At 38.2% G+C, this 23,956-nt stretch overlaps 1 protein-coding gene across 1 annotated transcript in view; it reads right to left on the bottom strand.

The window, feature by feature from the left end:
* Positions 1-23,956, bottom strand: part of SMCHD1 (structural maintenance of chromosomes flexible hinge domain containing 1) — a 3,546,415-nt gene that overhangs the window by 663,934 nt on the left and 2,858,525 nt on the right. Inside the window, exon 40 of the mRNA XM_044065561.1 lies at positions 8,687-8,772. Coding sequence (XP_043921496.1) covers positions 8,687-8,772 — 86 coding nt within the window. The remainder of the gene's footprint in view (positions 1-8,686; positions 8,773-23,956) is intronic.

The raw sequence follows: 23,956 nt of genomic DNA, 5'->3' as shown, positions 1-23,956 counted from the left end.
CCCAACTTATAGGTAAGATCATGGAATCCAAGGCTAGTGAAGTCATGGTGCCACTTTATTAGTCCCTTATCAGACCCATCATTGAGTAAAATGCTCCCTTCAGCATGTATCTGACCAGACTTGTACAACAGTTGGAATGCTTACAAAGGTTTCTTACCAGGAGATTCCAGGGTATAAACACGTCCTATACGGATCGCCTTAAAGTCCTGTCTTGATACTCAGTAACTGAGAAGCAATCTATGTCTGGTATAAAAGGCATCCTCAGGATCCAGCCCTGATGGACCTTTTGCACATCCGCAAAATGAACAGCACCAGAACCACTAGTTCCAAGGATTTAAATTTTACTTATGATATAAATAAGACATGTTGGAAAGATAGATATGTGTTTCAGGGGATACCGATGATCTGGAACAAGATCCCTATTCATGTGAAACACAGTCCATCCGTAACTCTTAAGTATACCCTTGACCAATGGTTGCGAAATTGGAAATTCACTCCGGGCCTGGTGCCCATGTCTCAGCCAATGCCCAAACTAACATACCACCCCCCATCGCCTCTAGAAACTTCCTAAATAACATAACCCCTCCTAACAAATGCCCATGATACACATGGATACAAATGGGCTGAGTTGTAGGGCTAGGCTTATAAAGGTCTTGGTGGTCATTAACCTAGTATATACCTATGAACTTAACCCATTTAACTCTTGCTCTTTTCCCCCTCCCAAATCAATTCCCCTCAACTCTTTATTACTGTCCACATCTTTGCCTCTGATTGATAAAAATACGCCCAAATGTTATATAAAACTAAAGGGACTAATACATTTTCACTGCTTGTATCTTACTATCCATAATCAAGTGCTTCCAGTTTCTCAGTTTTTATATTAACTTTTGTTTAGTCTCTTCCCACATATCATCTGCCACAACAGAATCCTTTTTAATCCATACATTTAAATATTTCAACTTATTATGTCCCTCATAAATATGGATATTGCTGAACCAATTCATGTGTGGGTAGAAAGTTTACAGTTATAGCTTTTGTTTTAACTTCATTAATTTTATATCCCAAAAAACACATGAAACTGTCTCAAAATATTCCATAAATTTCTGAATTTAGAAAGTACTAAATATCACCTGCAAATACAACTAACCTTTGCTGACTATCATACCAGTTACATCTTTGAATTTGCGAGTTCTTTATTTTCTTTAGAACGGCTCTAAACGTAAAACAAATAAAGGGGAAAGAGAACACCCCTGTCTGGCACCTCTGTTCAAACATAGTCTACAGAAGAGTAACCCACATACCAAATTTCTTGTCACTGACCCTTAATACGTCCTCCTAATTAACCCTATTATGCTGTTAGGGAATGGAAATGCTTCCATTGCCCTACTCATAAAAACCCAGCTGACTTTAATGAATGCCTTTTCTGCATCAAGAATGTTTTTTCGTACATTAAGCTTCCCTCTTGATCATCGCTCAATTATGCTGCCAAATACTTGCCTCCCATACACAAAGCTATGTTGCTCCACATCTAGCAATTTGGGCAACACCTTTTGTCTATATTACTTAAGAGAATGGCAAACACTTTATAATAATGGTCTAAAATTGAAATGGGTCTATATGAAGCTGGGTCTGAAGGGTCTTTACTCTCCTTGGGTAATACAGCCATCACAGCTTTTTTCACAGACGCTAGTACCCCCCCCCCCTTTAAAACACTGTTAAGCCACTCTGGATCTTTACCACTTTCTTCCCTCCCAAACTCCAAACTTCCACAGGAATACCATCTGTTCTGCAAGACCTTCTTGATGAGCCTGTCTATGATGAACACTGATTACCCCATCCATGAGGGACATGAATGCCCCCCCAGATGAATTTGCAGTCTTCCATTCATTTGTCCAGGTTGTGCTTGAATACAGTCAGTGATAAGCTCTACTTCACATGAACTGGAAGTTTATTCTAGAGTAGCAGCAATCTCTGTGAGATATGTCTGTCTCTCCAGCATGTTCTGTTAATCTCACAGGCTAGGTTAAGATCCCTAGAGAGAATGACCCTTGTGCCATTTGACTTGCAGATGTGCAGCATATCCATCAGAGCAGGGTCTGAGACTGCTCTGTAAGCCAGGCACAAGTCGCCTCTCAGCAGCCTACATGATACAGAATACAGTGACAGGGCTTTCAATCGATCCATGTAAGTCATGGTTTGGAGGACCTGTATTTTCTTGGTGAGAAATTTCTGTGGTCTCTCCAGCTGTTGCAGGTGTCTGGTGAGGTACACGCAGAAGGGAGTGTACTCTACTAATGGTCTGATGAAGGTTGAGTACAGTGGAGTTAATAACATCCTTACACCTGGATGTGATGCCCTTACTTATATTTTACCTTCTATGTCCCAGTTACATACTCACTAGTGCAACTCAGATTTCAGCCCCACCCATACATAATCAGTTTTCAGCAGGGAATATTATTCTCCCCCCCAAAAAAAAATTTAAGCTCCATAAAATCTGTTTTTGGTGGAATATAAATGCATGTCAGTATTATCATCCTCACTTACAACCACAAATGTACCGTAAGTCTTTTTTGCCTCTTCTATCACTATTGAAGCCTTTCTAGCAATTAACATTATTACTTCTCTTTTCCTTTGTCCCTGATATTCTGCTGAATATCTGTCCTGAGATCCTGTCTTCGTCAAAGTCACATATTCACTTCTCTCCAAATGTCTCCTGCAATATTGCTATTTTCATCCTATATTTCTTAATGATAATTCAAATACTCTCTACTTTTTGTCTATATATTTACATTCCATGACAATACGGATAGAGTAGCCATTATGACCATAAGCTATTATTCCCAATTATTATGCATGACAGTTCTTTTAAATGTGCATTTCAAACTATTGGCTTAAATGCATACACTGTTTGGCAGACTGATATTTTTTTTAAGTAGTTGCTTCATCTCATTTCCATTTTTATTTACATGACTTTGTGCTACAATGAAAGCACTCAAAACAAACAAACAAAAACTAAATAAATATTAAGAACCCCATTTTGTTTTAACGTAAAACAAACAAACCAAATTTATGTACATTTTCAACAAATTAAGTTTACACCTCTAGATAGGAGGAGTTGCCTCAAATCGATGGCTGCACCCACAGGTACTACCTAGTCTACAATTAAGGTTACTCATGCTAAAGTTCATGTTACAAATTGTATTCCCACTTAAACAGATTGACATTTATTCTTTTTTGTCATCTCTATTCCCCTCCTAAATGTGAAAAACAGATTGCATGCCTTCAGTAAACATTAACTTTTAACCTTAAGAAAAAGTACACTGGCTACCTTTAAGACTGCTTAGGAAGGCTTCTACATTTTATTCAAACTATATTTTTCACTGAAGTGCTCTTTACATTTAAGTGTTGCATTTCTCTGAGCAAAGAGTACTCAAAACTCTCAAGATTAATTGCTTGCACCTGCAGACAGCTGGTCTCTATGTAAAAGTAGTCAGTATTAATAAAAAAAACTGCTAATAACTCTGCAGTGTGTGTGTGTGTGTGTGTGTGTGTGTGTGTGTGTGTGTGTGTGTGTGTACACACACAAGCAAAGGGTAAAAAGGTTACACGGACAAACCATTCAGTAAAAACTGCAAAAACAACGGGATGTTACTGTGCAACACCTTAAACCTCCTGTAGTGGAGGCCTGTGAGACATATGCAAATGACTCCCTAAGGACACAGCATTGTCTCTGAATACTCAAGACATTTTACTTTTAAGTCTTTATGGTTACATTCAGGCCAATAAAGCTAAGCCCGACTAGCTATAGACATATCATGTTTCGGACTTTTTGGACTTTGGATTGTTTGGATATACTTTACAAACAGGGCTTTTAACTGAGCTGATGCTCATACACATTAAAGTGTCTGCAAAATATTCCAAACATCCAAGCAAAGGGTAAAAATGCTACACAAACTATTTCATACGCACAAACACATGCATGCCACATGTGTATATTATTTGTGTGTGTGTGTGTGTGTGTGTGTGTACATATATATATATATATATATATATATATATGTATATAAGAAATGGAAAGCAAGTGCCAAAGAGGAAAGCAAGTGCCAAAGATGGTGTCTTCAAAATCAATGTCAACTCTCTGTGTTCACCACTGGAGCAGTTACTGGTCTCTAGTCACCAGACTGGAACTGGTAACAATTATATCACAAAGACCAGCCTCTGGCACTGGTGATTCTGAAATCTATTTTTTTTTTTTGTTTGTTTAAGCACCTTTTCCTTTCGGATTTCGTTTGATTCTGAAATCAGACACATTAGAGCTATTAAATCCAGCTCCATAAGAGTGACTCTGATTAGGGGTGGGGCAGCTGAAGAGTGACAGTGCAAAGGGATATAATGTCTACAGCATCAAGTCCAATAATGGTAATGTTACTTGCAGATCTGAAAATGTACAGAACCATTTGGAAACTGGTGTTAGTCATAATTATTTTCAAGCTGGCAGTGTGTTTATTCATCAGCATCAAAAAGGCAGATCAAGATACACTACAATTGATGGTGACAGAGTCAGTTCACTGGTGTACTCTTGGGTAAATCAGTATTGCTCCACTCTTGCTGGTAATCTTCTTGTTCATTTTACTAGAGAGAATTCACCTGTAGACCCTTCCCTCTTTCTTGATTCTTCTCCCTGCAGGACATTGCTCAAAGTGGGCTAATGCAGCCCTTCTGAGATCTTATCACTCACTTCCTCCAATTCTCAAGAAAGTCTGGAAGTAGACTAGGTGCGCTGTCCTTAATTCAGCAGGCTGGGGTGGATCAAGAGCAGTACACCTGCCATCTGATAAATTCTCAACCTTACTGATATCGTCTTGAAGATTAGGATAATGGTCTCATTTTCTGACTGCAGCCATAGTCATCGAGACAATAAAGTACGTAATGGTCGGTATCTAATCAGCAAAGTAATAGGATACTAAGGCAGTGAGAATGATGAACATAGTACAGCTGTGTAAGTTTCACTTAACCACAACAGTAGATGTTCAAGTTCTTCATTCAAACTCTATTTTTATTAAGTGCAACTTATAAAACTGCATTATGTTCATCATTCTCCCTGCTGCAGTAGCCTATGGATAGACCACCAAAGCTTACTCAACCTGGGAGGAGGAAAAATAAGGGTCCACAAGCCCCTGGAAAATGATCCTTGCAAAGCCTGCTCTGAACTTAGAGAAAGAATCCGATCAGTAGTGTTTTGCAAATGTATGGATACAGCACCAAGTAGCTGTCTCTAGAAGGCTTCTACAGTTCACTGCTTTCCAATATGCCACTGAAAAAGCTAAGGCTCTGGCAGAATAGGTCCTAACCCTGCCTGGAATGGTTTTATCATGGTGGGAGTAATAAAACACAATAGCAGAGGCCAGCCATCTAGGAATAGTCTGTTTAAAACATGGATTGATCCTTCTTAGTCTCATAATAGTAAATAAATATTTGGTCAGCTTTCTTGAAGGACTTGTTTCTGGCAAAGTAATACCCAAGTTGCCTGTACACATCCAGTGTATGAAGAATCTGTTCTCCTTAGATTTTTGCCTCAGGATTAAAAAAAAAAAATGGGAGACTGATGACTTGGTTTAAAGTGAACTCTGAGATGATCCTAGGCATGAATGTGTGGTTAGTCCACAGACTGACCTTATGTCTATGGAATACCAATTGGGGTACCCCCACCATGAGTGTATGCAACTGAACCTACTCACTTTGCAGATGTCAGAGCAACAAGAACAACAGTTTTCCAAGTAAAGAGCCTCAAATCAGCCATACAGGCAGGTTCAAAAGGTAGCACAAAAAATGATGGATGGAGGCATTTATTTGTGAGGGGCAGTCTCTAACAACCATTACATAAACTGTCTGACCATAAACAGAGAAGAAAGATGGGGATCCATGTCAGATAAGATGAAATGGCCACTAGATGTGATTTGACAGAAGCAAACAAAAGGCCATGGGATAGTAACTACACAACACATACCAGAAATTCGGAAATTCTAATCAGGTTAGGCATTAATGAGTTAGGTTTTGTTTCTGACCCTTCATATATTCTGCTTACTAACCTTACTCATCTACTGGGGAACACAAATACTACGGCCCTACACATAAAATCTCAGCTTACTCTACCCAAATGCTTTTTCTACATCAACACTCACCAACAACAATAGTATTTTCTTACACTATGCAGCCCTCTAGATCATCGCTCATCTATTTATGTTGCCAAATGTTTACCTTCCTTCCAAAAAACACAGTAATCATACCTATCAACATGTGGTAATATCTTTGTCATTCTCTTTGCTAGAACAGACAAATACTTTATAATGATGGCTTAAACTTGAAATGGATCCATTTGATGTCAGAGCTGAAAAAGTCTTTAGCCTCTTTTGGTAACACAGCCAAGCAAACCTTTTGTCCAGGATACCTGTACTTCACCCTCTCTAAAAATATTGTTAAAACTGACCCTATTAGTTCTTCTTTATCACTTTCTTCTCTACTAAAGTGTAAATTTCTACAGGAATATCATCTTTTCTTGGAGACCTCCCTGCTGATTTGATTATACACCAATCTTTTTGTCTCATTTACTCTTATCTTAGCTATTGTCTAGTCTCATATTCCCCTATCCTTGGCATAATTATGTCTACCACAAATATCAGCATTTTGCCTTTTACTTTTATCCCCACTCTTCTGCTTTATACAGATTTTTATAAAATTTCCAAAATATCTCCAATACCTTAACCAACTTTCTAGTTACTTTTCTTATCAGAGGCTCTCTATGTTTGGTTACAATACTTTACACTTTGTTTCCCAAGTCACTGCAGTAAAAGTTTCGGTTTTCCAGAGCTGTTTTCACAACTAGCTACTTAACAGCAACCTTTCTGAACTCATGAACATTATCAAAATGGCGGTGTTATTTTCCCTTTAGCATACCACAGCTGCTCTTGTTCTGACAGACTACCCCTCAGAAATGCTTTAACTTATCTCAACCCCCTCTGATTAATCATTACTTCCTTCCCACTTCTCAGTCCCTCTTATATCTACCATGTTTTTAAACTCCAATTTCATTTTATCCCACTCACTAACTATCCCTTCTGAAGTAACTTCTATTTTCCAAAACAACTCTCAAATTATGCCTACAACCTATTCCTTAAATTCCTTTCTTTTTTAACAGGTAAGTTTCAAAGCACCAATGTCTCATTTTTTACATCATTAGCTTGCATCTTTATACAAAAATACCTTTGATCCTCCAAGAAAAATGTTCAGAGGCCAGCTGGATATAGGAAATTAAGTCTCATACTTGCCTCTTTACATCCCATAATTGCTAGATTAAACTTGCTTCTCTTCTACCTGGTATGTATTGAATCATTTACCAGAGACACTATTATGCCGCCAGGTTTTAAGAATTTTTTTCTCCTTCCCCAGTACTGCCTCGAGCAGTGCTTCCTGCTGGTATGACTGCAGCTTTAATAATAATGGTCTTGGCTACTTTCTCACGGCCAGATTTCGAGCATACACATGATGTGCTCTCTCAATAAGCAAATCCTGCTGTTGAACACCAGTCTATATGTTTATCTGTACTTTCATAAAATTAATGCAGTGTATTCCTTCCAGCTTTTCTGGTACTGGAAAAAAATACTCAGATTTTCTCTGCATGCTCAGTTAAACTTTTTTTGAAACCGCTCTTTTTAATAGACCTCATGTTCAGCCAGTCTTTCCTTCATTTCAAACTCTGATTTCAGAAGCTTTATCAGCTCAGCTAAACAGCTAATAAAGCTTCTATTTTCTAGTCTTTTTCATTTGACTTTATATATCCAGGTAGTATTTCAGCTATTTTAATCTGAATATGTTTGATTTAGATTTTTTCTAAATTAATGGAACTCACCTCATGTATTAAAGCTGAAATTTTTATTTCTTTTTGATGAACAGTTGCAAAGTTCTTCCTGTCTAGACCTCTTCTTCTCCTCCTTTTTTGTTTGATTTTCCCTTACTTTCTGCAAATTTCCTTTTTTGCTAGCATCCAGACAGTGTAATTACTAATCAGTAACTGAATTTTACCCAAATTGATAACACCCACTTCTCTACTGCTGTGCCCTTTACCCTAAGTTTAAAGGTATATATATTTTACATGGATTTCCAAACCAGCATTCAGTACAAGTGTCCTCTGCAGGATGACATGATGCCTATCCTATCTTTCGGTAGGCTGTTCTGGTGACATGACAACAATGGCTAGTACCCAGTTATAAGCCCCTAGACAAAACAGGTTTCTTGTATGTATGTTTTATTGCTATTGTGTTTTATCCACAAAAACCATGCTTGGCACTTGATGAACAACTACTCTACATTGTACATTCCCTTCCCTTTGCATATCTGAGCTCATTAGATTTTAAGCAGAAGACTCTAAACCTCCAACTTCTGTCTTCAACTTTAGCAACACACAGGAACCAAACTTCACCACTGCCAAGGGTTAGATATACCACTGCTCATGGAATTGCACTTATTTAAGACATCTGCCTTATGTTCATGTGATAAGAGAGCCATCTGTACATAAAAAAAATTTAGCTCACATCTACTATGATATATATATATATATATATATATATATATATATATATATATATATTATACTATTGATTATATATTAGTTTTGAAATATGAAACTTACTGTACTCGTTGCAGTGACATCTATGTCTTGTTTCTGAAGTTCACTCTTCAAATGGGCTTCCTTCATTGCTGCTTCTTGCGCCTGACCTAAAAAACAGGGAAAATTGAAAATTGTGTCAACACCAGCATCAGCATCTTTCTCTCATTACATACCATCAAAGCAAGTGGTGAGCTGCTATTTGAACAAAATAAATGAACTAAGACAGGAAGTTGTCTTAATTCAATCATGGTTCTGCCCATGCATACCACCTGGCTAATCCAAACAATACCCAAAATAAACCGTACTATACCAAAAATGAAACCAAGACAGTATGTTCAAAGTCTTCTACATGTATAAAGGCAGCAATCAGAAAATGAAACAAAAAAACTGTATTCAAATATATTTGCAAAAACATACTCTATAGTATTTCAGCTACAAAAGAAATAAGTATTTCTGCAAAACTTCACACAGTTGAGGATATCTGCACCTTCTTACAAGAAGAACTAATAGATTATTAAGTACTAACCCAAGCTTAATGATGTAATAGCAGGCAATACCACCAGTACAGGTCATCAGATAACTGGTATGAGGGAGCTGCAGAATAGAATGTTCAGGGAAACTAAACAAATTTGTAAATTACTGTTATCAGCTACACAAAACTGCACAAAAAGTGTACTAACAAGTTTATGATTTAGAGTCTAAACTGCTAAATATTGCATACAAACAAAATATAAACAAAATGTAAATAAAAAGCAAAAATTTGTTATGGCTTCCCCCAACCAAGTATCTGATGAAAAGAGGCAACACTTTTCCAGTTGGACTTTCCAGGTAATCAAATGCAAATAAATAACTGTAAAACATCTGGACAATAGAAGTCGTTAGATGTACTAAGAGTAAGGAAAAGGTGTTGTCAAAATTGAAATAGATGGACACAGAAGTATTAACAGGGCAATGGCAGCATTTGTGTTCACTGACATTAGGAAGACATATGACGGGGCAGAGGAATGAACTAAGATGGCAGTGTTGCCCTCCACTAAGATGTGTTTGAAAAGAATTATTATTTGCTTTATATTTACAGCCACTGGCAAAAACAGACTCACAAATTTAAAGACACAGTGTGGCAATCCGGAAAGGTTAGTTAGCTTTACTTGCAGACGATATTACTTTGAAAGTAATAAATACAACAAAAGACATTCAGTGTTGAACATTCTGAGAGTTTCACATCTTTTTGGGATATAAAATTAAAGAAGATAAAACAAAGGCTACCACTGAAAATTGTTCCCACACATGAAATGGTTCATCAATACCCATTGTTATGGGGACATGACAAGATGAAGTATTTAGATATATGGTTTAAAAAGGGATTCTGTTATGACAGCTAAGGGAATGTATGAAGAGGCTAAACAATAATAAAAAAATTGAGAAACTGGAACCTCTTGATTATGGATACGGATAGTAAGATACAAACAGTGAAAATGTTTTTAGTCCCTTTACTTTTGCACACAGGTCAGGCATATTTTTATTAACCAGAGGAAAAACTATTGATGTTTACTAGTAAATCAGTTGAAGAAATTTACTTGGGAGGAGAACAGGGCAATAGTTAAGTGGGATACATTGATTGTCCCCATAAAAAAAGTGGTTTAAAAGTACCTGAGGTAAATGGATATTTGGCTCACAACACAAGCAGAATGTTATAAATCAAAGTGGAAAGGGATGATTAATCTGGAGGAGGTTTGAGAAATAAGAAGAGTATGATTTTGGATGCAGGTCCTTGAGGAGGACAACTATACAGAATATTACATTCATACAGTAACAGAAAGTATTGTAAGAACTAAACCAATATGGGAATTGAGAAAGGAGATTTTTCAATGGGAATGACTATGACCAGGAGTAGAGAAAATAGGTAAGAGGGTGTAAGAATTTACTAGAGAACAATCAGCAAAGAAACCATGGCATTGGGAGAGCAAATAACAAGAAAGGGCAATGTAATAAAATGGGTGGAGACTAAGCAGAAATTTGGACTGCAGTTTACAGACTGTCTTCCCTACCAAGGATTGATAGAGTACAGGCAAAGAAAAAAAAGACTAGAGGAGGTGCTAATTAAGAGACGACATCTGTTAAACATTTTAGTTAACTCTAGAACAGAAGCTGCTGTTAAAAATGATAATAAGCATAGCACATAACATACTGCATGATAACTATAAGAATCAGATGAGATTAGAAAAGACTGGGGGGGGGGGATTAGAAAAGCGATTTACAAAGAAACAGTGGGAAGTGCTTAGTAGGTATTCTTATAATAACCCAAGCAGACTGCAGATAATTATTCATCATGTAGACAGCAACTACTGGAGGTCTGATGGGGAAGAGAGGTAAATTGGAACATATTTTTGGGAATGTAACAAATTAGTTTTTAAAAATTCCCAGCATGAAAAGATTTCAATAGCAAATTCCCACCTTATCTCCACCCTACTTTATGCCTCTCCAATATATACCAACCTAAGGCAATGCGATCTAAACAAGCTAGAGACTGCTACAACAAAATCGTCAAATTCGCCACAAGGGCATCCTACCGTAGTCATCACTGTCTCTCACTTGTTGAACTGGGCTGGCTTGAACTCCCTCACCTCCTTCAATGGTATCGACTCTCACTCGCCCACAAACTAGTAAACCATCCACTAAATGTCCCATCCCTCCAGAATCTACTCCAACCCTATCGCACCACCAGACCACTAAGATCCAGCAACAAAAATCACTTGAAGATCATTAAAGCCAATAAATCTGCTGGTGAAGCACTATTCTCTTGTACCAAAGCCAAATTATGGAACTCCCTCCCACCCACAACTACCTCCATACCATCATGCACCCACTTCAAAACTTTACTAAAAGCACACCTAAAAACATGCTGGCTATGCCCTTGCAACTCCCACTCTAAAATCACCCACCCCATCCAACCACTACCTTTCTTTCCACTCCACTAACTACCTTGATTATAGCAAGCTCAGATGCTCATAAGCCCAGTACTTATTATACAGCAGGAACTTCTTATTGTAACATTTGTTAATGTCTGTTATGTAGTTCACAGATAAAGATTCTAGTTGTCTACTGATGTACTATGTTCTTCATCTGTAAATATGTTGTAAGTAATTGCTATGTTAAATTGTTAATTGCTATGTAATCCAACGTAACTACTGTCAATTTATTTTAACTGTGGAGCTTTTCTCCCTGGGCCTCAGCTGAAAATGGACCTACGTCCAGTCGGACACTCCTGGTCAACAAATGTAAATAAATAATTAAATTGTACTTTGCCAAAAATATGGGGGAAAATAAATGGTCATAAAAAGGAAATGATTCTTTTGAGTTGGGACATAGTATCTGAACTGCCTACACACAGTAAGACCTTAACTACATTTAATGGTGTTGCCTGGCAGAAACGTAATTATGAGAAAATGGAAAACAAAATCTAAACCAATTGAAGTGCTGAACATTGTTAAGGAGATAAAAGACTTGGAGGTGGGATCTTTAGAAAAGGGAAGGATCAAATTACATAACAATTAATGGAATTTGTGGGAAGAGTACATGTAGAACAATTTTAAGGAGGAGGAGAGTTGTTTAAGGGAAGGCAGGAATTCAGCAAATTATGAAATGTTGGCATGAATTACAACTGTCAATAAGAAAACATATCTGAACAGTGCATGAAAAAAATGAAAAATGTTACTACAGTTTCTTGCCTTTTTTATTAATGTACATGTACCAATTTCATTGTTTAAAATACCATTTAAAATATGTCACCAAAAGAGTTTTTAGGAGGGATCAAAACATTATCATGGACACTACCAACCCACAACACAAACTGTTTATGCTGCTACCATCAGGGAGGAGTTATAAGAGCATGGTGGCTAGAAGAGCCCAGGCTGAAAGACAGTTTTATACCTCAAGCTATTAGACTGTTCAATAAAACTCACTTACTAGCTCTCCCTCCAGTATTGCAGGCTGGCTCACATTTGGAGGTGTACAAGCATTCAAGCATTGTTTGCACAGTTTTATATATATATATATGGTTCCCTATCAGAATCCTGAAACACTATAAGCCTGAAAGTCAAAATCCCGAAAACTAATGACTGAAAATGCAAAATCTCGAAAGTGCAAAATCCCGAAAGTCAAAATCCTGAAAACACAAATAATGCTAATATGTCACTATAAAGACACTAATATCTACCAACTGACCCTGACCCTAACCCTAACCCTAAGGTCCGTCACTATCGCACACTCACCTGACCTGCGCCCTAACCCTAACTCACTTAAACCGCCCCTAACCCCAATATTTGTCACTATTGCATACATGCCTAACCTGCGCCCTAACCCTAACTCACTTATACCGCCCCTAACCCTAACATAAAACCAACCGCACACTTACCTGGACCCAACGCATGACCTAACACCACAGGGCTAACAATAGCAAAGCCACAATGACGTCAGCATGTCCATTTTGTGTTTTCAGGATTTTGACTTTCGGGATTTTGCATTTTCGAGATTTTGCATTTTCAGTCATTAGTTTTCGGGATTTTGACTTTCAGGCTTATAGTGTTTCAGGATTCTGATAGGGAACCATATATATATATATATATATATATATATATATATATATATATATATATATACACACACATAAATATATAAATACACACACACACACACATATATATATATATATATATATATATATATATATACACACACACACACACATACATTTACTGATATTGCTATCTATATTATTGTCTGTTTGTTGTCTTAGATTACTTCTTGCTAATTGTCATCATTTTTATATGTTGTTGGAGGATTTTCAGAATAATTTATGCATTTATTATTTATTTCACATTTCTTTATCGGAAGAGTCTGACTGGGCATGAAACCCATTTTTAGTGAAGGCCCAGGGAGAAAAGCTCCACAAAGGTTAGTACAGAAAAGGAAATAACAACTCAAGTTATTAAAGTAAAGAATAAAATAAAGTAGCTAAAGTATGATACAGTAAAAATAAGCACAGGGTACACACACAATATAATATACAACATTGTATGTGAAAAATATATTATAGTTGTGGAGCAATCCATTTAGTTATATTTACATACTGGTTAGTACAATGAATACAATAAACATAGGTTGTTTATGTACAGAACAAATAAAGGCTTTGTTTGAACAGTAAGATTAACAAAGGATAAAACATCAATACACTACAACAGCATAGGAAAAACCTACACTACAGTTTAAGGCTGGGCATTACATTCTGTTATATTAATGAGAATACTATTTCACAATACTACAAGTCTGTATGAGGGTAGTTTGAGATTGTGCAGTTATCTGTTGTTTTTAGAAGAATGATACAATGTAAACACACGTTATTGCATGATGGAATAAGAATGCACTATATGAGTGGAAATATAAAGTAATATTAGTCCTATAGCTAGCTATTGCTAATATTGTGTAATGGTAGGTACTAGTGAGGGGTAGACAGAACAAGAGTACAGTTGAGTGCTATTATGTAGAGGGAGTCGTATAGTTCTATTATGGGGAACTACCCAGGGTCAGAATTTCATCATACTATGTGGCGCTGTCTCTAGTACATATAACAATAAAGTTGAACTGAAAAAAAGAGGGTGCTGGAAGCTACACCGCCAATGGATTAGAAGAAAATCTCACATGACCAACCAATACAAAAACAGAAAAAAATGCATCATTTAACTAACTACAAACCAAGTTTACTACTAGCATCAGCTGTAAAGCTTCTAAAAAATTAAGTATAAAAATATCAGAAATAACTGAAGATAATATTACCGATATGTTAGAGCTCAGGTCAGATCAACAATAATTTGTAATCACTTTTATAGCAATATTGCCAGTGCATCTGAGAAATACAGAAATGAATGGATGCCCAAGGATACCGATTTATGGTTCATTAATAAAATTCAATTCACATGAGAAGAAATCTGGAAATTGCACACATATATATATATATTTTTTTTTAAGTAACTGCTGTTCATCACTGTGATGCCATTATATATTTTTTGTGCATATATGCAAAATTAAAACAGATTCTAAGTACACAGCACTCAATAATCAAACTGGAAATGTTATAAATCATAAATGTAAGAATAAATACAAGTTATGGTGAATGAGTAATCTGGCCTAAAGTTACAAATTCCATTTTTTTTTCAATAACTTAGATCAACCAGATTTGCCACCTAACAGTACTTTTCCAAGAAAAATGGAAAATTATTGTTTCTGCTGTCATATAATTACGTACCTACACATACACGCACACACATCATATATATATATATATATATATATATATATATCTATATATATATCTATAGATAGGTCTATGTTCTTTAATCGAAAGTACGGTTCATCAAACCGTACTTCCGTGAACTGACTTCGGAGAAAGTGCATTTTGTCGAAAATGCACTTTCGCGGACAAATAAATAAAAAAAACAACAGAGTAAACACGTATATGCAAAGGGGGCAAGCCCCCTTGCACCCCCCCACTTTAATATTCTCACTCTGAGATCGTACTACAGTGGGGAAAAGGGAATGTTCCCTTATCCCCATTGTACTAACATCTTAACAAGAGTTTCCTTAGTTGTACATCAACAGTATACATTGATGTACAACTAAAGGTACATGCTAACCGCATGTTTTTTTTTTGTTTTCTTTAGCGAAAGTGCATTTTCGACAGAATGTACTTTTGGTAAAGTAATTTCGGCAAAGTACGGTTCGATGAACCGTACTGTCGACAAAACAACAAGGATCCATACATATATATATATATATATATATATATATATATACACATATACACACACACGCACACAAACACACATATATATTTACATATACACACACAAACACACACACAAGGCTAGATTCAATACAGCCTACACCAAGTGTACACGGTATGTATTTAATAAAAATGTTATCAAATTTCTTGTGCTTTCTAGTCACTCAGAAAGATAAGTGTGCATGTAGTTTGCATTTTGTGGTAATCTTTATGAATCCATGTCAATATTTAATGCTACAAGAATATCAGTAGGAAAATTAAAATACGGAGGAAGAAAATGTGTGTTATGTCTGTGTTGTTAGTGCAGGCTTTATTGAATCTGGCCCACACATTCACATGGCTGATAACACATACTTGCATTATATTTCTCTGTTGCATTTGGTAATGTATACTACCCTACTTTAAGAAAAATTAATTACTGATAAGCATGTGGCAACAAAACCTGATGCATTTAACAGTTCCTCTGGGATATCTAGGCATTCCAACCCAGAACATATACTCCTTCCATCTTGTACTGGCACCTCAAAGTGCCTCCTCCCAGTGGGACTGTGTATTGGGCGGATGGCATCCACATCAAAAGCAAAAACCACCTCAACTAGTTCTTTCAACCTAGAACAGTGGCTATACTACAAGATCTCATGGATTAAGTACTTCTTTCTACTACAGACTATAAACCAAGCTACCCTACATAGGAACCTATGTTCTGTAGCTAGTAGCAGAAATTTCATTATTTCTGTTACTACTTGAGGCTCTTGACCATAAGACAGGATAAGGACCAGCAAGCTGAGAATCTTATTAAATCAGTTCTCATGTTTCCACCACAATCTGGTACAACGCCTGTAGCAAAGTTCTCTATGGGAGAACGACAAGGGGATTTGTGCAAAGTCTCTCTACCTTAGAATCAAAGATGATTAAACTCCATCAGAAACAGCTGCATCCCCTACCAATGGACACAGCAGTTTTTTTTTTTTAAAAGAACCTTGACCTCTGAGCTGGAGGTGATTATCTCCATCCTAACTGCTTCACATGCTGCAATGAATCTCTCCACTGTATGTTGGAAATCAGGAAATCACAGTCAGGTGAGACTAAAAGATCACCATCATCTGATAATGACAAAGGTGCAACCCTCATCATATCTTCAAACTAGATAATCTCCAGCCCTTATCTGTGTTTTGACAGTCTGTTCATAAAAAATCACAAACAAGAAAGAAGGGAAGTCACACCTTTGGTGATGACTTACTCCAAAAGCATGAATGTATTTGACACAACATAAAACAAGTAGACACAGCTCTTGCACTTCACATACAGAGACTGATGTATGGGACCTAGTACTGCTGCACTACCTCCCATAAGACATTCAGGAGACATGGTCATATGCTTTCTCTAGATCTAAAGAATGCACACAGGCTGTACTGGAAATCTGCCAAATCCCTCCAATATCAGGGCAAAGACAATGGTTCAGTACACCATTCTACAGCCAGAAAGGAATCTGGACTGTTTTAAAAAAAAAAAAAAAAAACTGACTACTGGATGAAGTCTCCTTCCCAGCATCCTAGAATTGGCCATCTTACGATGGCTAAAGAGTTTAATCCCTCTGTAAATAAAAGGCACCATCCTGTCCCTATTTTTAAAATGTGGACCACTATTCCAGTTTGTCAGCCCAGATTTACTGCCCCTGCCTTCCATGTAATGCTGAAAAAGGTAACCATTACACACCAACAAGATCCAATGCCTTCTGCATTTCTGATGGGGGTCTCACTCACTCCCACAGTCTTGTCAATGCAGTGACCGCTTCCATACAAATGGATCAGATCCACTCCCACCAACTGCATCTAACACTGCCTCCACAAAAGTCTACTGGGGTCCAGGGAACCCTTAAAGTGATCTTTCTATATCCTGACAATCACAATCAGAGACAGCATTTCTCTACCCCTACTGAAAGCAGCCTGGGTAACTACCACCCTCTTTCTGGAATATCTGTCCACACCTCTCATAGGCCCCTCAAGTCATTTCCTATGGTCTCACCAAAATCTTCGTACAACCATGCCTACATATGAGTCACTGACTCCAGCCACAATCACAATGGAACTGGATGGTCAAAACTGACAATCATATAGTTAAATAAGCTAAGCTAAGGAGTGCTGTAAGTGCCTGTGCTGGGCTTGTACTTGTTTAAAATATGTTTACATGGCAAATTCAAATACAGGTTTAGTTCGGTGCTTCATCTAACCACCGATACAATAAAAGACAAATATATGAAAAGACAATAAACACACAATGGTTAGTGCAACAAACACAGATATAAAATGCTGAAAAGCTACTATTATAGCTTCACTACAAGTTCTGGAGTTCTTACTTCCCACTTTGCCAGAGGTTAGTCACAAGATGCCAAGGATAAAAACGATGACTGCTACTTATCACTGGAAACCACTATTGGTGTGGTTTGTGTCTGTGCACAGGCAGTCATTTCCTTTGTTTGGGGAGATTTCTCCCTTCTTGTTTGTATGACAGTGGAGTTGACATTTATGTGTGAAAGTTAGGGGATTGTAGAGAACTTTCTCTCCATATTGGGGGGGGGGTGCAGTGAAGGAATAACATTATTCCAGTTTCAGTTTTTCACCCTTTTTTGTTTCAGGCATTTGTTTTTAGAGTTGTAGTTTTTCACATTTTAGTTACCTATGGTTTAGTACTGGGAATTATTACTACACTAAAAAGCAAACAGCTATGTTTTAAAAGAATGTTTAAAACCACCGAGTGCAAAGGACATCATCCTCAACCTCTCAGATAAACCATCCCAAAGGTGCATCTCCTGTAAAGCAGAGGAATATTAATTTAAAGAGTGTAACCATTCCCTTGGACCCTCCAACAGCTCCAAGGTATACAAGCACTAGACATGACCAGGTAGGCACCAGGCTAGTAGCTCCTTCAGGCAGGAGAACCCAGGTTGCATTAGACTAGGTAAACCAGGACCAGAACCTTATAAATGATGAGAGAATGAAATGGCAAACAGTACAGACTACACAGAATCGGTATGTGAAAATGATGGTAGCAGAATAACCTTGTTAGTAGCCAAGCTACAGAGTTCTACACCAGCTGCAAGAGGGTCATGTTCCGAGTCTAAAGCACTCAAGTAGAAGGCAATGCAATAGTCCAACCAGACGGAAATCAGGGGTGTACCATAACCCAATATTCCAAGGGAGAAAGCAAAATAACTAGAAAACATCTGACACTTGGTACTTAACAGTGGGCTGGACATCAAGGACTACACTTGAATTCTGCATCTTTAACATGAATTTGAGTCTGTCGTTGTTTCAGACAATGTCAGATAATATTTAGATGGGCAACACTGGTACAGATGAGTTTCAGACAGTGGCATGAACAGCCACGACAACCATCCTGGAAGTGTTGAACTTTAATTACTAATCATCCAAATGGATTCCACTCGCCTTTTTTACCCCATATTTTTTATTACTGAAAAGATGGATTTGATATAAACAGGCAAAAAAAATACAAAAATGAACAGATTACAATATTACAGTATCCAGAGTGCCTTTTAGAAAGTACAACCAAAAAACTGTAACTTTCTTTTCAAAACTAAGGTAAACTTTTTACATAATACTTGGCTATCGATTATTTACTACAATTAGTGTGTCTTGATGCTCATACATACAAATTTCCTAACATTGCTCTCTTCTTTATACTTATAAAAATAACAATTTTGTCTTTTAAACTGAAGGTTAATCATAATAAACAGTACTTCAAGCTGATGTCCAAGAATCACCAACAGATCCAATTACTTCCCGTCCAAGGCAAACAGCAACATGTGAGGCAAAATATATACTAGAAGAGAAACTTTGTTAAAGCTTTATTGGAAAACATACATTGTCATAAATCTGGGTAGAGGATTTTAGAAAATATTTATCAGTATGAAGTGCCTATCGCACAACAGGTAAGCCACCTATTGTTCAGATATCCCACAGTGCACAATCCAGGCTCACCATCTAATCAAAACCTTTTCGCTTAGCCCAGGCCCCGCTGTTGCCAACTCAAGATCCTTTATGCCATTCATTATCTCAACAACTTCAACGAAATAGGTGATGCTTTCTGATTTTCAATACCTCATACTGACTTTCTTTGCAACTAATATAAGCAATGTTAATAACATTTTACTGTGTGTAGGGAGGCAAATCCCAACATGCAACCCAATTAATAAAACAGGGTTAGCGAGGACTTGCTGGGGAGAGAAAAGGATGTCACATGCTCCCTACAAATTGCTTTTGAAATTGTCTAAAAGAGGACAGTCCCAAAATATGAGAGTGCAATCACCCCTAAATGCCCCCTGACATCACAAAATGGTCGTATCAGCACTCTGAAACATGCTAGCCAGAGTATAAAAAAAAAAAAAAAAAAAAAAAAAAGGCACCGCTGACTGAAGAATCTAAAACGTCTATATTTTAAGGCAGCCCTAGGGGGCTTTGGCAAGTCAGCCAATACAGCAGGTGTAATGATAACCTCTAAATCCCTCTTCAACATCAGCCTAAAACCTTCTGTCTTGGTTGTTTTAATATTCATTAACATTTTATATAACTTATGAAAGTGTTCCCCTTTCTGGAAGCATTCATACCTCTATCTTCAAACAGCCAACTTAAGGCAGCCAATCCCATGTATTAGAGTTCATGAATTTATAGTCAGATATATACCTCCTCACTTACAGACAACCAACTGTCAAGTTGAGAAACCTCCCCCACACTTCTCATCTCCACATCTTGCAGCAGTTGCTCTCAATACTTATGGCTATGGCATAAATAATTCCCAGATTTTATCATTTCTGGAGATCTCCCTTTAATCAAGATTAAGACTGGTGTCAGCTCTGGAACCCAGCTGACCTGCTTTGCACCAGGTCAGCACCCACTTCGTATACTCTACAAATATTCCTGCTTTTGTTGGCCTTTGTATAAGCCGCTTACCTCTCACCAAAGACAGTTTTTGGAAAAATCCCCTCTGATCTCCTATTTGTTGCAATAAACAATGATTCCAATTACTCTTCAGTACCAGGGAATATAGCCCATAAAATAATTTTAGCGACACTGCAACTAAACACAAGTCTAAATCAAGGAGATGTAAAACTCCTATCATAGCCAGGTGAGGATATCCCATGAAACTCAGCGTTTTGCATCATTCCATATAAACTTCTGAATAAGGCTGGTCAATCACCAGATATCTTCAGTGGGGGGAGGGGGAGAGTAGCATTCCATGATCATAACATACCCCCAGGAGACGAATAAACCAATTAACTACCTGGGATCTCTAAGGCATATTCAGTGAAACTGTATCCTACTTTTAACCCAGTCACCTGCCATCTCAAGTATTCCACCGAAGGTAGCCTTAACCACCTCCTTCAAAGGGCTAGCTTAAATCCCAGCTATGTTAACAGCCCTGATATTCTTTAAAAAGGAAATCTATGACTTTCATAGTACCATTAGCTTGTCATTAATGATCCTGTATTAAGAAAATAGATGTTATGTACTTACCATAACTTAGTATCTGTGTTGTCCAATTTAATTATGCATCATGAATGGGTCTTCAGACCCGTCCTTGGATCCAAGCCGGCCATTTCTCAGGCATATGATCCGAGCCTCAAACTCCTCCCACTTCCATAATGGTCTCACTCCCTAACAAAACCTCAGATAGAGTTTGCTGCCCTAATCATAAAGCAGACATTCCCAAGATAAGAAAAAGAAAGAAACAGAAACGGAGGAGCCAGTAGGTTCCTTAGTCCTCTAGGTTACTCTCAGCTGCACAAGGAAGGGGGAAGGAGAGCAGGAAGTGATGCATAATGACACTGGACAGCACAGATACCAAGTTAAGGTAAGCACATAACTTCTAATCTGATGTTGTCCATTTCATTATGCATCATGAATGGATCAGAGTCCCCAGCTACACAAACCATGGGAGGACCCTCAAGGAAAGCAATGCCTGAGCACTGCAGAACCAAAGGATGCCCTGTTTCTGGAAATAATGTCCAACTTGTAACGAAATATAAAGGTGTGAGCTGTGGACCAAGGAGCTGCAGCACAGATCTCATCAGTTGGAGTTCTAGCAGAGAAGGGTGAAGAGGATGACACAGAACTAGTGGAGTGGGCTCTAACCAGACAGGGAAGTTGTTTGTATTGTGGGAAATAAACCACAGAGGTCCCAATCTGTTCAGCGAAAAGGCAGCGAACAGTTGATCTGGCTTTCTATGAGGCCTAGTCCTATGCAGGTAGAAACGTAACTGCGAACATCCAAAGAATTTAAGAGATACTTGCCTTGGTTAGAATAATTAGGGAAGAACACAGGTAAATGAATGGTCTGATTAACATTTACCTCCAGAGCAACCTTCGGGATGAAGGAAGGATTTGTTCTGAGAGGAACTCTATCCTTAAAGAAGGTTATGTACGGAGGTTTGGAAGACAAGCCTGCAAGTTTGAAAGTCTCTTGGCTGACGTGATAGCCACAAGGAAGGCAGTTTTCCAAAACAAGTACTTCAGCTCGCAAGAACTAGCAGGTTCGAAGGGTTTTTGGGTGAGACCCTGTAAAACTAAAGAAAGATCCCAAGGAGGAGAAGGATCCTTGATCAGAGGTCTCAGTTGAAAAAGTATTTTTAAGAAAGCCTGACAAAGTTTAAAAGAAGAAAGGGTAGAGGAGGAACCAACTCCCTTCCTGACATGAAAGGTAGTGATGGATACAAGTTCTACCTTAATTGTGTAGAAACTCGCAACCTCATGAAAAAAAGAACTCAAAAACATGTGGATATCAGAGACTGAGGCAGAAAATGAATCTACATTCCTCTGACACCCAGATGGAAAAACTTTTGCACTTGCTACAATATACCTTCTTGGTGGATGGCTTTTGAGAAGCAAGAATAATGTCACGGACAGGATAAGGGAGCCAGGACTTTACCAAACATCACTGGAAGTAGCGAAACCAAGCAGTTAGTTTGAGGGACTGGAGGTTGGGAATCTGATGTTCCGTCAGCTGTGAAATGAGATCCCGTCTGGGATACAATATCCATGGAGGATATTTGCTGTCAGACCGCAGAAAGGGGAACTACACCTGACGAGGCCAATGGGAGGCAATGAGGATAAGATTGGTCATCAACCTGCTGGCTTTCTGTAGGACTATGGGTATCAGAGGAATTGGAGGAAAAGTATACAAGATAGCCAGGGGGGCCAACTGTTTACCAGACCGTCTCTAGGTGACTCCCCCTTCGAGGGGATCAGAGTGAAGTATCTGCTGCATTTGCTGTTTAGGAGGGAGATCGCAGCAAGGTTGGCCCCAATGGCTGAAAATCTTGTTCACTACTGACTGGTTCAGAAACCACTCATAAGGACTCAAGATGGACCTGCTAAATCTGTCAACCAGGATGTTGGACTCCCCCAGGATTTGCATTGCAATAGGAAAGCAGTTGGAAGCAATCGCCCATTTCCAAACTCTCATGGCCTCTCGGCAGTGTGGGTAAGATTGGGTACCCCCTTGCTTGTTGATGTACCATCATAGAGAACTTACTCTCCATATTGGGGGGGGGGGGAGAAGTGCAGTGAAGGAATAACATTATTCCAGTTTCAGTTTTTCACCCTTTTTTGTTTCAGGCATTTGTTTTTAGAGTTGTAGTTTTTCACATTTTAGTTACCTATGGTTTAGTATTGGGAATTATTACTACACTAAAAAGCAAACAGCTATGTTTTAAAAGAATGTTTAAAACCACCGAGTGCCAAGGACATCCTCAACCTCTCAGATAAACCATCCCAAAGGTGCATCTCCTGTAAAACAGAGGAACATTGTCTGTCAAGATTGCAATCGTCCCCAAAGGAAGGCAGCCCTGAAAAGCTTGCAATGTAAGAAGGACCACTCTCATCTCCAGGACGTTTGTGTGCAATTTGGTCTCTATGGGGACCATGTGCCTTGGACTATCCTTCCCTGAAAATGCCCCCCACCCCCACCCCACTAGAGAGGCATCTGTGGTCACTGTGGCTAAAAAGGGAGGAAGGACAAAGGGTCTGTTTATATGAAGGTCATCCATGAACATCTACCATAGCAGGTGAAGTCTGCAAATCGGTGTTAAGTTTGATCAGTGTTGATAACGGTTGACACTGGTTAGACCACTGAACAGCCAGGATCCACTGAAGAACTCTCATGAAGAACCTGGCTAGAGCCACAAGTATGATGACAGCCAACATGGAGCCAAAGGCTATAAGAATCGAGCGACTAGGAGGAGATGGAATGTCTGGAAGGCATTGCACTTGTCTGATAGACTATACCCACCGTGAGGGGAGGGCTGCAACTTGCATTATGTTCAACTGTGTCCTGATGAATTTTGTTTCTTGAACCGGGGACAACCTGGATTTGGCCATGTTGACCATAATTCCTAGGTGAAGGAACAGGCGCAAAATTACCTGAATCAGCAGGAACAG

Source organism: Protopterus annectens, chromosome 3.part0 (assembly GCF_019279795.1).
Source record: "Protopterus annectens isolate FY-2018-M chromosome 3.part0, PAN1.0, whole genome shotgun sequence".
Taxonomy (NCBI): Eukaryota; Metazoa; Chordata; order Ceratodontiformes; family Protopteridae; genus Protopterus; species Protopterus annectens.
This window is presented reverse-complemented; position numbering and strand designations above follow the sequence as displayed.